This window comes from Neolamprologus multifasciatus, chromosome 19 (genome assembly GCF_963576455.1).
Source record: "Neolamprologus multifasciatus chromosome 19, fNeoMul1.2, whole genome shotgun sequence".
NCBI lineage: Eukaryota > Metazoa > Chordata > Actinopteri > Cichliformes > Cichlidae > Neolamprologus > Neolamprologus multifasciatus.
The window spans coordinates 2,890,561-2,907,481 of record NC_140457.1 but is presented as its reverse complement, the minus strand read 5'-3'; the positions used below and the strand labels follow the sequence as shown (position 1 = coordinate 2,907,481).

Sequence of the window (16,921 nt, the reverse complement as noted above, 5' to 3'; positions counted from 1 at the left end):
AACACGCTAAATATAGAGCAGGCTTGATAGCACGTGTACAAATAAAGACAAATCGCACTGTATTCAGCGATGACAGATCTATCTCTATGACTGCCTGTTTATCAGAGAGTGTGTAACAAACTAAATGCAACCATACCCTAAAAAGCAAAGATGCTAAACTTTCAGCAAAGCCGTCTTTTCTTTGGTTGTCCTGTGGCCTCTTCATCACAGCCTCTGTGATTCTCAGTAGTACCTGCAACATCTGCTCCCTGCAGAACACGGACAGGAAATAAATTACAATAATGTCAATTGAAGTCAATTTTTAAAAGGGATAAAAATCACAAAAAATATATATATATATTTTTAAATTTGCACAACTAAACATACTACTAACCACGTCTGTGTATTCATGGAGTGCTCCATGATCATATGCCGATAGATGCTAAGAACACCCTTGCACACCTCAACCTGATTTTCCAGGAGTTTTGGTACATCCTGGCATGGCTCCAACAGAAACACGTTGGATGAACTGGTCAGAAACACCTGCACGAATGTAAACGTGTGCAAACATGAAGTAATTAAGACAACAACAACACTGGGAAAACACTGACTCCAACCATCAGAGGTTATGAACACATATACCTGTAGTGTTGGCTGGATGCCGGCTTTGATGCTCCTGTTCTCCTCCTCGGTGATGAAGCCCTGATTGATGGCACTGCTGAACGAGTAGGTCCTACCCCAGCTGGACGACCGCTTGTGACTGTGACTCTCCATCATCTGCTAGAAGACAAGGCCAGCCAGTCAAACTCACAGTAGACGTAATTTATTAAGACAGGTGCTGTAGACTTTATAGAAAAGACCTTTTTTGTTAATAAAATGCATCCACTCTGGTCATAATTATTGTTTTTACTGTAGCTGTTCTGTGTTTTGATCTTCTTCAATATCAGAGTAGCTGCTAGAAAACCTATAGTGCTAAATCACAAATCATTTATTTTATTTTATTATAAATTCTGATTCATCATCATCATCCTGTAACAATTGTAGCGTATCTGTGTGTTTCTTCTCCAAACTTCTACACGACTGGTTCAATCTTGATTAAACTTGGTCTATAAACTAAGTAGGGTAACATGATTGGTAACATCTATATGATGATTTATTAATATTTAACTCAAATAAATAAAAGCACTATTTCTTTTTTCTATGTATTTGTATACACAAACTGCATGACTAAGGCCAGTTAATCAACGTCAGCTGGTTTTATGCACATAAATGCATCGTAACGGTCAAAAAGGTTTTAGTGTTTATTTCTCTGTCTCTGCACCTTTATCATTCTACACCATTAACTGGGGCTCACAATAGGCTGCAGAGACGGGACACTATTTCTGCACGTTTGCATGATCGATACAGGCTGCAGGTCGTTTCTGTGAATAAAAAATAAAGCTGCCAATTGCTTTGAAGTAAAAATATGCACTTTAAATGTTGTGGTAATTAAGTTATTGAGGCATATAATTTATAGGTAGATCCTTGTGTGTAAGCCGTGAGACCAGTTTTCCCGTGCTTCGCTCGCGTACATCAGTTTGAAGAGGAAAAAGAACTCCACGGGACTCCGATGTGAAAAGATGTAACAAAAAATGTATTCCACAGTTTGCATCTTACAGGAGTGGTCAGGTTGAACTTATCCTTAACAAAATAACCTACTACGGTAGGAAAACTGTGTGGCTCTGTTCTACCCAGCTGCTGCGTATCGCTTATGCCGTATTAACTCTTTTTCTCTCTCTCCCCCCTCCCGCACCGCATGCGCTAATTTGCATATATCCGTGTTGCCCAGATTTTACTATAAACACGAGTGTTTAAGGCACATGTATTCATGGTACTACGTAACCAAACCAACACAGCAATAAAATAATTTTAGTTCCACTACTTCCTAAATTATTAATTACACAAACAAGCTTAACAACAGCGAAATATAAATACTAAAACATATGAACTATCTTAACTTGGCTCCCACACAGTGTTCACAAATAACAGAAAAGATATGTCTAACGATGAAAGTGAATAACTAATAATATTCTTATTGCATTTCTGATTATTCCAAAATTATTACTAATTAAATGTTTTTTTCTGTAAGATTCTCAACTCAAACTGTACCAAGTCTGATACAGGCCTGGAAAAACTACCTGTAAGATGGGTTTTTGAAAGCATGGGGAAAAAAACAAGGGCATAACTCTGATTTTTATACAACCTTTTAAAATTGTTTTATCATTCACGCAGTCGTTATATATGTGACAGGTTAATGCAAACTTCTTTCTGTATTACTTACTTGCACGTGCATGTTATTTGTCTCGGTGCTGATAATCTGTTCGGAGCATTCGTCCACTTCATCTTCCCGAGCAGTTCTGTCGGGCTCTGCCATGAAAGAGGGTTTCTCCTGCAAGAGCCACTTCCTGTACACTTTGATGACCTTCCTGGTTGCAGAAGCCTCACAGGACGGCAACAAGAAAGCCTTTGCAAAACAAATTAACAAGAAAGAAAGAAAGAAACCATGACTTATTAGGATTAAAGTCAGTTTTAAATGTGAATCTGTAATTTAATGAAAAGGCCAGCAGAGGGCGACACAGTCCGTGTTACTGCAGTGCATCTTTGTTAGAGGCATCTTCCAACAGAACAAAATAGAAAACACTGGCAAAGAAACAGAAGACAGAAATACTCCACCTGGTGGAAGATCTCGTTGACGAAGTTCACATTGTCCCGGGTGGAGAGCAGAATGGACTGCACCATGTCATAAACATGGCGGTGCTCCTCCTCAACGCTACACAAACTGGAATCGCTGGCTCGTCGATCTGACAGGGTGCTACTGTTGGAGTGGCTCTTCTCAGGCTCCCCCGCTGGTCCGTTTGTGTCCCCATCTGATGTCTTATCCTTCTCCTGGCTGCTACTGCCTGCAGTGACAGTCTGGAAAACACAGGAACGAGAGTCCTTCAGTATGCAGTAGGGGGTACCTCCTCACACGGACCACTACAGTGTCCTTCAGCACAGATTACTTGGCTGTTAGTTGTATTTTATTTAAAGGGAAATGAACCACTGTAGCATGTATGCAGCATTCGTCTCTGGATAAATCACATAAAAATCCATTTATTTTCTCCATGACTGATTTAACTCGAAAGTGAAGCAACAGCTTGCTTGTGAAGCTGTTGATCAACTATGTGTTTTATATAGATGTAAAATAACATCTAGGAATGAATAAATGCATGAATACTTGTTCAGAAACATAAACCCCAGATGTCTTTATACTACCGCTAAAGATGGTGCTACAAAAACATCTGGAGGATAAAGAAGATCTTGGAATAACAGAATGGAGAAAGAAGAATCCAACACAGGGTGTTCACCTGGATGAGTTTGGGAATGACCTCGGTGCCGTTCTTCGCGCTCTGCGCTGAAGCAGCACTGCTGATGTACTTCTTCTCCAGGAAGAAAGTGACAAGCCAGGTGATGAAGGCCACACGAGGTGCTAGGTACTGATCCCTTGTGCAGAAGGTGCTCTCATTGTTCCGTGTCACTGGCACATACAAGGGTTTTGGTCTGTGGTGGGGGAGGTCTGATGGAGTAACAGTGGGTGAAGAGTTGAGGGCAGAGGTTAAAAATGGAAAACAGTGGGAGAAAAAGACAAAGATAATAAAGATTAAATGTGAGGCTGTGGTAAAGTCAGAGTTTTTCCCACTAAATCAAATTGTTCATTTAAATGATGAAACAGGATATGATTTCATCATTTCCCGTATTTTATGAAACTGCTGCTCACGAGTAAAGCCATCACTGTTTTTATTAACCCTTTAAAACCGGTCAGAGCGGGCACGCATCGTTTTGCGCAACTACTTTTAAATCCTGGTAGCTCTGCAACCACGTGAGCTAGCGCAATCATTTTTTTTGCATATGAAACCGGAGGAGTTGTACTTACATCTTATGCCATCAGCTTGTCCTCGGTCACAGTTTCCTTCCACATATAGCTTTGCAAAAACTGCATAAAAAGCACTTGCAGCAACAAAAACATAATATTCCAGAAACACGCTTTGCCGATCCGATCAGCTGTTTGTAACACTTCCTAGTCCATCAGCGCGAACTATCGCATGTCCACCATGACCTGCCCGAAACCGGAAGTGACGTCATTTTGCGGAGATGTAGGGTTTTTTTTTTTACCATCAGGGCCTCATGAGCCTATACTGGTGTTTTTAAAAGTTATCTTTGACTTTATGACTTTCTGTGTGGTTTCTGGGATGCTTAGGACTCATATTGCACTGCTGGAAATAGTTTATTTTGATGCATATGCTGCTTTTTTGCAAATTTGCATTATAATATTTATTTTCGTTTTTCCTGCAGTATATAAAAATTGGTGTATTTCAAAAATAAAACTATGAAGACACTCAAAATAAATTTCCTGTGGTGGGAAACTATTTTGTGCAACTTTTTTGTATTTACAGTTTTGAGGGATAAGCCTCTTAAATTTCTCTAACTAGAAATATATGTTAAAAAAACAAAAACGATTTTACATTTTTTTGTAGTTTATTGCACTTCTTTGCAATTTATTTAAGTACTATGCACTTAATGCAGACATATTATTAAAACTTGGGCTATAATGGATGTATTGATGTATAGCAACTTGAAATGCTCCCAAAAATGGCTCCACAGCATGTAAAAATATAATATAAGCTCTGGCGGACTTGGTTCTATGGTAGGTCTTAAAGGGTTAAGGAAACTATTTTCTGCACACTTATCTTATTTTCTGTGTTACGGGAAAATAATAAGTAAAGAAAGAGTAGCTGATGTACACTGTGTGTAACTTGAGAGAATACTCCTTTTGTAAATAAACATAATATATACATAGATTGGGTCTGTGGGCTTACCTAATAAAGGCTTGTAGAGGTTTGTGAGCTTGGTGAAGGAGGGAAATAAGTGTGGAAGGTAGTACTTCTTGAACAGGGTGAAGAGAAACCTGAAGCCTGTGTCCTGGTTCTCTTTGTTCTTCCATTCTAAACTGGATGCCTGGCAGACAGACAGCACAATAAGGCAGGCAAGGTCAGGCTACAGAGAGAGGAGATGCTTCCAACATCACAGCGACAGTATATTGTTTGCAACACAATAGCATGAAGGTTCCTCTAAGATTAAAAAAAGAATAAACTGTTTGATCTGAGGCCAAATATGATGAAAAACTTTAGACTTAACAACTGAATTTACTTTTTATCTTACAGTGGCACAATACACGGAGACCCAATCATGAAAACAAATGAAAGATGAAGCCACAACAGAGTATGTTCACATTTGTTGAGCACTTCCATCACACGGCTGTCTATTAAAGACAGAAAAAGCATTTAATTTAAGTATGCAAGTGCATTTGCGCAAATTTTATAACACAACTTAATCTAGTCACTGAAAATGTTTGTGTCTGAGGAACCAACTGTACAGAACGAGAGGAATTAATAGTTTAGCTGCTGACTTCATAAAATGTGCTGGGTTAAAGCTGATATTTTGATGATGAAAGAAATACTCAACTAAAGTACTTTATCTAAAAGTATTAGAAGGAACCCCAACAACATGTGGGGTAAAGCAGCCGTCAAGCACATCCAAGAATATCCTGCAGGCAGGGTTAGTTATGATAACATTACTATTCTTGCTGCTGTCACACAAAGTGAGTTATTACCTGGATGACCATGTACTTAAGCAGTATTTCTAGGATATAACAGGTCAGGTCATCTGCAGCTTTTTCACCTGCCACAGCTGGAACCAGTGGGGTGATCTCCTCAGGCACCACCTTGGCTGCTCAAATCAGCAGAAAGAAAGGACCCAAGTTAAAGACAGAAAATAAACCTACCCAGTATTATAACTGGGTACTTTACATAATTTCAGTGGCAATCCTCAGCATGTACAAATGTAATAAAATCTATGGTCATTTAAATGTGAATACATAATGTGTAATGTGCTCCTCTTTTCTCACCATCTGGGGGGTTGGAGAAAGGGTTGTAAATGATGGTGTCGAGGGTGCACGGCCCTCTGGAGGAGAGCACAGCGGGGAATCCTGGCACCAGACAGGCAAAGATGAGGAACTGCTCCTCTGCACAGTGGTCCCTTAGGGCCTGCAGCCACAGCAGGAAGAGACGGATCCCCTCACAGCGAATCTAGACAGCGGGAGAAAAGGTCGTTTTTATGCATATTCAAAAGGAGGCTAATTTTAACAATCCATTCAACTAAAAAAATATGTTCAGTCCATCTTTGTGTGCCAAGATTTTAAAAGCTCAAATTGGTCACTTACTTTGAATGAATTTCCAGTGTGCAGAAGCTTTTTGAGAATAGAACCTGGAGGATAGAAAACGTGACTACGGTCAAAAAACGCCATTCAGATTTTCTTCTGCACAACAAGGAAAGAGACGAACCGCACAAAGCTGTCATCTCGACTCAGAAGAATTGACCTTGATGGGCGGTCTTGACAAACTAGTGGGTAGAGTGGCAAGGCTTCATATTTTCCTGATGAAAATTAACACGAGTTGGCAGCGACACACATTTATGAAGCCAATCTGGTTCCAGTGTAATCAAATGAGACATCGCTCTGATTGCTAAATATCTCGGGAGGAAGAGCTCTGCATGTCTGTGCGTGATTTAGGACATGCTCTTGACAGGCAGCAGTCTCTTTTGAGGACGTTGTAGGCTGGAAAACACTTTGACTGGTCCTAATATTGATTTTAAGGTGATGATTAAGATTAAGAATCGGGTTTTGTTAGTGTAAAAGCCAAACCGCTGAACAGGTGTCTTAAAGTCCTGATCAACAGGCCCTCACTGAGGGAGCTTTTGTCTGGTCCTCTCATCAGAATACTGAACACGGAAGCACAGAGGAGTCCTTTCATGGGTTGTGGGCTGGGGACAGAAGGATAACAAAAAGCTGTGCACATTTCCTTCAGCGTCTTAAAGGTACGAGTGAAGTACCTGTGACCCTGCATCTCCAAACTACAAGGCCAAAACCACCAAGTCATTAATGTAATTCTTGAGCTACTCTACCCACCACAAAGAATATGTCACAAGGTGCTGTATTTCCATTAGTAACGGTTCTGGATACAGCACGCTTAAAATTATGTCAAAGAAAAAGTTAACCAGGCTGAAGTACACATATAACAGCACTGGATCTTGACCAGTGACACCTGAACTGATGTGTGGAAAAGAAAATTCTATGCGAGCGCAAGAAAGGCTAAGAGGAAGCTTTAAACCTGCGTGGATTTGTGGTCCAGACGGACAGAAATGGTGAATATGTCTGGGACATCCACCCAAAGATAAGTGTTGATATTTAAAATTACAGGCCTGGGGAGGGGGGAGGCAAATCTGCAACAGTGATCTCAACCTGGACTGTTTAGCTGCCAACGGCTGACGAAAAACAGTTATAATTGGGGTTATCGCTTCTTGCAAGGGTTTTCCTTTTTTTGTGCAGGACTGAAATCATGCATAATTCAATTACTTATTTGCATTTCAAATGAAGTGTTAATTTGCATTTCCCATTTACATCCCCTTCTCAGACTAATTATTTCCTCCTCATTATTAAAGGTTAAGGCTTGGTCCTGGTGACATTTTTTTTGTCCTTAAGTGTAAAGAAATACAAAGCGTACACCTACCTGTCAGGTGTTACAAAGAAAACGGTTAGAATTCGAGCAAGTGCAAAATGTTTGATAAAGTGGAAAAACGTTACGTGCATACCTATACTGTGAAACTGCCATCTGTTGTAGATCTTCTCAGGCAGATTCTGCAGGATTTTCTGATGAAAAACAGGAGATGTTATGATTAGCTTGAGAGGAGTGATTAGAGTGGTAGAGAACAGTACCTGCGTCAGGTGTGAAAAAAATTCTGGTAGCTGATGAATGACAAATTGGGAAAAACACCCATTTATTCCAGTTATGTTTTCTGGATTTCTAAAGCAAATAATTCTTTGCTGAATTTCCAAGTCAAACCATTTTTGACCAAAACACATATACATACATATATACACACACACACACACACACATACACACAACAATGCAACAATACTCGTATTGATATTGAACCGTTCGATACAGTGCTTTCCGTTCGGTATGCATATGTATGAACAATACACAAATTTTTATTTATTTGATCAACTTTTCTTCTGACGATGCTGTCTGTGTTGAGCGCTCAGTGGATCTGTGTTCGACTACTCCACCTAGGCTGTACTGTCGAGCGCAGATCCACTGAGGGCAGGGCAAGCTAGCAAGACAGAAGCTAAGCTTGTTGCAACATGGCAAATTGATCCTCCCCCACCCTCATTCAGATCTGGCGTTTGGACCTATCTTGGTTTTCATGTGAAGCACGACCCTGATGGTAAGCACGGCATGGACAAAAGTAAAACAGTATGTCGGATGTGCCACGCAATGCTCAATTGGTGGGAACTAGTGCGTTAGCGCAGTTAGCTTGTTAACGTGTTGACGCTGTCCAGCCCCACGCACGGGGCGATCCGCGGTAGCTCGTTAACGGAGATTTGCAGTGTTGAGGCGTTAATATCATTTCAACTAGATTAACGCTGACAGCACTAGTGGGAACACAACGAATATGACTGCACATTTATGACAGCATCCTAGTGCAAAGACAAGTGGAAGCAGACAAAAACAACAAGCACGCATGCTACAAACTTTAGCCGAGTCATTTAGACAGCCGTTAGCACATGATTCTCCTTATGGGGACCTGATATGTTTAATATGCTGCTGAGAATATAGCCCAGAAGAAGCGTATAGTATAGCTTTTATTTTGGAAAGAGACATTTCTCTGTAATAAACTCTCTTTTCCAAAGATAAGTGATTTCTCCGTCAGATAGATTTATTATTTTATTACTTTGTTGTTTCAACAACATTAAATTTAAAAACTGTACTTTTGTGTTAAAATATATATTTATAATTTTAATAAATGACAAATTAAAAAGGCATGAACATTTTTTGTATCGAGAAAAAATATTGAACCGTGACACCAAAGTATTGAACCGAACTGTGAATTTTGTGTATTGTTGCACCCCTAATATAGACAGAGATAGAGACAGACAGATAGAGACAGACAGATAGAGACATAGGTATATATTTAAGCAATGCCCTCTCTCCACTTTGCCTAGCCTGTCAGTGAAACCCTGTGACCCGACACAGCACTCATCACCTCACCAACAACAGTTTTACAACTCAATTAGCGAGCTCTAACCTTTGAGCAGACTATCATTATGCCTCAATGCAGCGACCCGTTAACTGGGTCCCTCTGGAAAGACGGAAAAAATGCCCGGAGTCTGCAGATGTGTGCGGCTGTGCACATGCGGCTAGTTAACAGTCAGTTCATTGCGAGCAACTAATGCTCCAATGACTCACTTCTCATCAAATCCTAATGACTGACCCAGTAAGACTTCATGATTGCAATGCAGAGGTCAAGCCTGTCCTTTACTGCTTTACGTATGCAGCTCTGACCCACTCAACCAGACAACCGATGGTGGTCAGCATGATAAGAAGCTCATCTGGTCTTGAGTGCACGAAACAGAGGCGAGAGAAGGAAAGTGAGCATGCCAGGAAAGAAATGGCAAATATTAGTCTCCTAAAGCAACAGATATGAACAGTGGAAAAGAAACTTAGCACTGAAACAAACTGGCAGGATAAAAAAACTCGCTGAAGTGATATACTAACAGCACTCTGTGTTTTATTAGCCATGGACACAACACTGGTCTGACAAATGGTATGAGCTTTATCTTTACCCTGTGCTTTGCCGCATTATGCTGAGAGCTGTGGTGGCCCACAAGTCATCTCAGGCTTTGAGTGTCTGCGTTTGTCAACAACTTCCTTCTTCCCTTATCATCTTTAACTTTCCCTTCTTGTCCTCTGAGACTAAATCCCCGTCATTATCAGTGACAGCAGAGAAACTGAAAGGCATACATCACTTTAAGGGGGCGCTGGATGACTGTCTGTGCCATTCAACTTCTTTCTGATCCCCAGACTCGATAATATGCGTGTACAGGCGTGTGGCTGCACCTTGGTATTGATCCCAAGTGGGATTATTACATCTCCGCAAAGGCTGTGCTGGCCTCCTTCATTTTGTCTCCTTATGCCAGTAGAGACATTATGCTAGTCGGCAGCACAGCAGGGTAGCCAGCTTAAGCCTTGTGTGTGTGTGCGTGCACACAGTAACACTTTCTCTTCACAGAGCATTAGGAAGGGAGAGTGGGAATGAGGTGGAGAAGCTAGCTCAGAAAAACTCCCTGTGGAGCTGGAATGGCGGCTGCAACAATGAAGAATTTACCGGCTGATACAAGGCGAATACAAAATCTGCAGGACTGGATGTTGTTGGAGTTACACTAATCTGCAGCCATACTCCAGCATAAATATAAGGGCATTATTGTGGTCCAACAGCAGCCTTAACACATTTACATGATCCGCACTTAGATTTCCAGCAGTAGAGCCTGAACATGACACAGAATATGCTGCTTACAGATGTGGTCTACAAGGGCTTCTAGCACCAATCACAATGCTTTTAGATGAAATGTTGTACTTTGCATATTGTTTGGGATTTCTGGCAATCATAGAGATGAACATAGCATATATAGAGGAAGGACCAAACGAACTAATCTACCTTAAACTGCAGTCAAGGACGTGCAACAATGAGAAAACCAGACAAAACAAGCAAAACTCAAATTATAACAGAGTAAGCAGTGTAGGAAATAAAGTGCAATGTATAGTGCTTGCATTCAATCAACCAAAAGTGGGCCCTGGGATTACAAACACTTATAGATGAAAAGCACAGAGAGAAGACGTCAGTTACACACCTGCTTTGCTTATGCCACAACAGTGTGAGCCACGTAAGACTGAACAGAAGTTTGGCTAACATGCAAATTAAAGCAAGTAAAATATACAAAACACCAATTAAATGGTGCTTTAAGCCCAAAACACTTGTTTTTATTCTTTGTTTTTAAGAAAAACACCAAAAATATGGGAACAGTGTTACAAAACTGTTTTAATTCCCCTCTGTGGCCAGTAGATGGCAGCAACAGCACATGAGACTCCTTCAGCGCCTTAACACCAGCTTCCCATCCATCTGCTGCACCTTCCTCTTTGGTTGGCAAAGCCAAGCTAAAGCATTCTAGGGTCCATTTTAAAAACTCTTCTTAATCAGGTTACTAGTGACAAAAATGTTCCTGTAAAATTCTGGACCAACACACAGATCATCAAGATTCATCTGCTGCTCCCCCGTGCAACCCCAAGCTACACTTTGTACATTTGCATTATGCATAACCAGTGGGGGTCCAATGGGTAAACTGCCAGTCAAGAAGAATTAGACTGTAAAACAAATCCTGTAACTAAATGGCCCTGAGCACATTTTTTTATTAGAAGCGTTCGCCGAGGTTTAGAGGAACAAAGAATATGAAGCAATTACACGAGGCCGAACAGAACTATAGATGGCTGCTCACGATACAGACTTAAACTATGTAATTAATTACTAATTACAGACCTCAGCATTTAAAAACATGCAGGTCAAAATAAATCATATGCTACGGCTGACATGAATAAATCTCAGTTTAACCTCAGAGATCTCTCTTCTCTCAGAGTCTCTTTTTCTGCTTGATACTTGTTTTAGTGTGTTGCTATTTTGGCTGATATTATTCCCATAAAGATTTCTAAAAAACTATACAAAAATAGATAGATTATTTTGTTTATTAAAAAGTCAGTAAGTTAGGTCTCAGATCTAGATGGGGCAGCTTGACAGAGAGGATAACGAGGGGAATTCAGCCTGCTGACTCAGGTCCAGATGGCACTTGACATGTCAGGGCGAGGTCACGGAGTTTCAGGGGTCCCAAAGCTGTCCTTTAACCTGTTCCATAACCTCAGCGGCACCAGTGTTCAATGCCACTGTTGTCAGTGAGAAGTCATCTCCAGTAATACAGGCGCATAAACAAACTCTTCCCCTGAGGCCTGAGAAGCTGGTTCTGGTCTTGTGACAGCAGAAAACAGAAAGAGGTCTCACGCTGGCTGTAAAGCGAATTCTTTATAGTATCCTTCTGCCGTGCAGCAGCAAGAGAGAGAAATGAATTACATGTAGACAAATATTTTCTCAAACACCAACCCTTGACTCTAATTAGCTGATATCTAATTAGCAAATAAACTATTTATGACTGCAGCTTGCAAACCAAGAATGAAAACTCCCTGAAAACTCTAAAGACATGAACACGTCATTACAAACCAAAAAACAAAATCACAAAAACACGAATAAAACGACTACATGACAATAAAAAAAAAAAGAAGAAGCCCTCCTTCCTTAACTTTCTGCACTCAAATCAGAAAGTAATGAACTAATCAAGCACACTTAACTTCACTGATCAACCTCACAACCTGTCACATGTGTCAAATGTGGCTCTTTGTTTATCACTAAAGGTTCTTAATAACTCTTAGCCAATCAGCAGCAATGTGTGTCTCACGCACAGGTCACCTGACGAGACAGGTGGTTCTCCACAGCAGCTGGGTGCAGAGATCGAAAACCATAAATCTTTACCGAATGTAAAGAGAAGCCTGTTTATCCTTTTGGCACAAGTTTATTTTATAAAAAGAGGAAAAAAATTTGTCCTTCATGTCTGAATCCATGTACAACAGATATGGAGACACATCCATGCATCTACAGCAGATTGTGTGTTTTTGAAAGGCACATTGTGCTCACAGGGATGGAGCTATAAGGGAGTTTTACATCTGTGTGCAGCCACCAGCCTACCAGCAGAACTGTAATTACAATGTATTGTTTTGCTTGACCTTATTTTATAAAGGCTAATAAGATTTTTTGTGGACATGTTTGCATGCAAAAGGCCACTCCAAACAAATTAATTTATTTGATTTCATTAATTTAAGTACAACAATAAACTCTATACGCCTGGCCCTGACGCAACACTCGTTTTCTCCAGTGAATTTTTGGGAAACGCCTCCTCACTTCAGATTTCCCGACTCAGAAAGTCGGAGCAGACCAACCCCGAGTTAGCAATCCAAGATGGCGGCAGTGAACGTAAACAGTTGTAAAACTGTAAACCTTTGAATCTGTACTGCCACTGTTGTGTATTTGTGACTTAGTAAAGAAGCCATACACAGAATGTCTTTTTTAAACACAAAAGTAGTTTTACTGCTGCACTGCGTGTGATGCGTGAATGACTCCAGCGTGCCAAGAACAGAAACAAATCCTGTTTTTCCTCGCTTTTTCTGGAACGTGCCAACTCATGTGTGATGTCATTGCTGAATTCTGATATCAAAGTTCCAACATACCTGGAACGTGGCCTCTTTGTTGGTCGTCTGTAAGAAGAACCAGTACCAACCCCTGCTGGCCTCAGGGGTTGGTACTGGTTGGTGCGCATGCTGCCTGCTGTAACCCATAATTTCCTTCAGGATTAATCAAGTATTTCTGATTCTGATTAAACTACCCAAATGAACTGCAATTAAAAGAAAGCACAATTACTCAATCTATAGTAGTTTACCCTCTTTCATCGATTGTGATACTGGTGAGATTTCAGGTTTAGGTTGTGCACAAACGGCCTCAGATTTCTGCAGCTGAACAGCCCATTTCCAGTTTCACTCTCACACAGAGGATAGTTTCTTCTGTGTGAATTTACAGCTGTTCAACGTTCTGTCCATGTTCTATAACAACCGTCACGTTGACTTTATCACATTTGTTTCTGTGTATTTGTTGCTAATGTGCCTGATTTGTATGGGAGTTACTGCCTGGGAATCAACTAACCATCAATCAACTTGATTACTTGGAAGTCTCTACTGAATTTGTCGTTTGCAGGAACAGATAATGATGAAAGTGCAGCAGATGTTAATGGCTAGGCAGTGGAGTATTTTCACATTTCGATCAATAAATTCAAAACTTCTAATCAAACTAAGTGTTCGCTCTCTCATGCTGTGAACGAGCAGAAAAACTGCTAACGTTACTCCAAGCCTCGGCCTACACGATCAAAGGAGCCAAACAGTTTTTTCTGTGGATGTTATACACTGAAAACTTTTCGTTTGAATTATTTTTAACAGCATGTATCATAGCAACACGTATTCAAAAACATAAAACATGTTTTAACATAAAACACAAACAGTTGCCAAGAGAGTTCAAAGCCTTGTGGTCATACTAGGGCAATCCTTTGATTCAACATTGACTAACTATTAAAGTTAAAATAAATAAATGTTATGTCGCTTTTTATGAGGTAAAATCTTTAATCAATATCAAAATAAAAGATGCTGAGAACACGACTGCATCCTCAGAAATGTGGTTGCATTCCCATAAAGACTGCCATGGTGTGATGCCTCTGTGGAAGCAGACAAAGAAATCCTGGAAGGGAGTGATGGCTGCTGGTGGGATGGGGGGTGGAGTGGACCAGCACAGTTTAGGCAGAGGAACAAAAGATTACCCCCTCTAGACAGCCATTACTCAAACGGGCCCAGCATGGGAGATCATGCTCCCCCACAGCAACTCATGAAAAAGGGGTTGCATACCTCATCATGACAGCAAAGTAATCCCAGCATAGCCAGCTCGAAGGAAACAAACAGGGGACGTGGACTGTATATATCAGGCAGATGTGAGGGACAGGTGAGAGCGTGAGACTACGTTTCACATTCCTGAAGAGAGGAGTGTAAACGGGGTTCTCCAGGGAAGAACATGAGAAGTGATGTTGAGATGTCCTGTTCTTACTAGAGGTGGGAATCACCACACATCCCACGATACGATATTATTGCAATTTTTAAAAATATTTTGCGATATTCAGATTCTGTACATAAAGGTAAACTTTATCAATATTCATTTTCTCTAATATCAAAGTCTCACACTCAGTCTTTCTCTCATTTCAGTTTGATTGTTGACAAACTGAACGGTTTGTATTACAGTCTAGTCCAACTTAACTGAATCAACCATCTGGTACAATTATAGCTATTCTGAACTATGCAGTTTATGAAAACTATGCAGCCCCTTCAGCAACTGAAGAATTTGAAAGTAAATTAAAACAAAATATAATTTTACATTAAATAAAAAAGTTTTCAACTTAATTAAAATAAAACATGTCTTAAATTAAAATAAGTAAACTGTCATGTTTATTGCTGCCAAAAACAAGTTAAACACATTTGGACAGTGAAGGAATGTCAGGATTCTTGCTCAGAAAAAGGATCAACATGCTCTGAAGTCAGAGCACAAAAACCTTTTTTGTAACAAAATATCGATTTCTGCTGTCCCTGTATCGATACATTATTAGCAAACAAAATATCACCATACTACACAGTATCATTTTTTTCCCCCACCCCTACTTCTTACCCTGTCATACAGCATTAAAGTGTGACTCTGTGCTGCAAACTTGCTTTTGTCCCAGCCGTTATCCACTCGTAGGCCACGCTACAAAATGCTCTGACGCTTGCTGCACAAAAGCTGCCGTGTTTTGGCCGGGCGATTTCCATCACTTATGTTAACAATGGCCGTTTACACCAAGTATTATCCTGCACAGAGAGGGTGTATGACACACGTGGCAGAAATGTAAAATTCCCATAAGAAATATATTACATTCCTGTGCTTGTTGTAGAAATAATTTACGAGGGAGCAAAATGCCATTGCCTCGAAACACTGTTTTAATTAATTTTCTGCTGCACTGCCACATCTTTCGTTGCATAATATTACACATTTTCTTCAAGTATGCATGTTTGTAAGTACATGCACTGATATCACACTGACGACTACCTACGAGCTAAAATTCTTAATGTAATGTGGCGTAACGAGAATGTCCACACAGTGCAGCACAGCTCGGGATCAAGGCAACCCTGTATCTGTGCTGCCCACATTAGTCAAAGCAAGCTTATCTTCTCAGTGCATGGGTAAAAGCACACAGCGTCACAGGCAGGGGCTAAAAGGGGAAAAATGAGGGTTAAGCTGCTTTCAATATTAGTTCTCTCTGAAAAGATGACTCCATAAATATGTAGAAGCCATGAATCCAGGCTTTATTTACAGGTCAAATGACTAGATGTGTGCAGACAGACACTGTGGGTTTCTAGGTAAAGAATAGAGAGAACTTAATGGAAATGTTGAACTGAATGATCACATTTTTCTGTTTGGATCAGAAAATAATTTCTGGTATGATCTGCAGGAGAGAGGCATCGGCACAAGTCTTAATTCTACAAAAGACTGACAGACTGAAAGAACACCAGCAGGAAAAACGATGAGCATAGTGAAGCATTTCAGAGCATGCATGAAGTACACGATGCATCACCCAGACAGCACCGAAAACGTAATGTGATTACACGAAAACACGGAGCCCAATTTGCATTTTATATGCCAGACTAAAAAAAAAAAAAACCCCAACAACATAGTAATCCATCGCTGAAGACAGACTACAGCAGTTAAGGATCCTTGGCAGCGCTTCCCTAGCTGTGACTTGGTGTAATTTAAGGAACACCCTGATACTGCTCCCAGGTGATGACAACATTTAGGGCAAGGCATACTGTACCAAAAGAGACAAACGGACTGCCCCACAATTTGATCTGCTGCCATCCTAACAGCCCTGCCCTGAGCAAATGTAACCGGAGAGCTCACTGTTTGTATTGGAAACTCGAGCTGCCTTTGCAGTCAGGTGGGAAAACAAGGTAGGGGACTTTAACCTGCATGTGCAACATAAAAGTGCTCAGCAAAAACAGAGGGAGGGGCTAGAGAGCCAACAGCATGCTGTGCATGCAGAGATGAAACACACCTCTGATTTGCATGCACGCCTGGGTTTTAAAAACAAGTGGACTGAATGGCAGCGTAACAATGAGGCCTTAGAACAACCTGCTATTGATCTACAGACTCTATGAAGGGAATTCAGGATGTAGCAGGTGATTCTACTCCCCGAGTTCACCTGGAAATACCAGATGGAGATATCAACATAAAAAACAACAGAGCACTTA

General features: G+C 40.6%; 1 protein-coding gene and 1 long non-coding RNA gene across 9 annotated transcripts in view; both read right to left on the bottom strand.

Annotated features, from left to right (window-relative positions):
* Positions 1-16,921, bottom strand: part of ralgapa2 (Ral GTPase activating protein catalytic subunit alpha 2) — a 98,313-nt gene that overhangs the window by 65,545 nt on the left and 15,847 nt on the right. For 6 of the 8 annotated variants that reach the window (XM_085144441.1, XM_085144439.1, XM_085144442.1 and 3 more), the window contains exons 4-14: positions 7,705-7,762; positions 6,278-6,321; positions 5,963-6,143; positions 5,669-5,784; positions 4,875-5,013; positions 3,366-3,574; positions 2,692-2,931; positions 2,300-2,482; positions 622-759; positions 374-522; positions 137-248 (exon numbers count right to left, since the gene is read on the bottom strand). In XM_085144441.1, coding sequence (XP_085000567.1) covers positions 137-248; positions 374-522; positions 622-759; positions 2,300-2,482; positions 2,692-2,931; positions 3,366-3,574; positions 4,875-5,013; positions 5,669-5,784; positions 5,963-6,143; positions 6,278-6,321; positions 7,705-7,762 — 1,569 coding nt within the window. The remainder of the gene's footprint in view (positions 1-136; positions 249-373; positions 523-621; positions 760-2,299; positions 2,483-2,691; positions 2,932-3,365; positions 3,575-4,874; positions 5,014-5,668; positions 5,785-5,962; positions 6,144-6,277; positions 6,322-7,704; positions 7,763-16,921) is intronic. The other 2 variants (XM_085144447.1, XM_085144440.1) reach the window with 1 other exon arrangement.
* Positions 12,571-16,916, bottom strand: LOC146495689 (uncharacterized). The gene is made up of 2 exons (XR_014871329.1): positions 15,293-16,916; positions 12,571-14,683 (listed from the first exon to the last, which is right to left on the bottom strand). It is a non-coding gene; the product is annotated as an uncharacterized LOC146495689 (long non-coding RNA).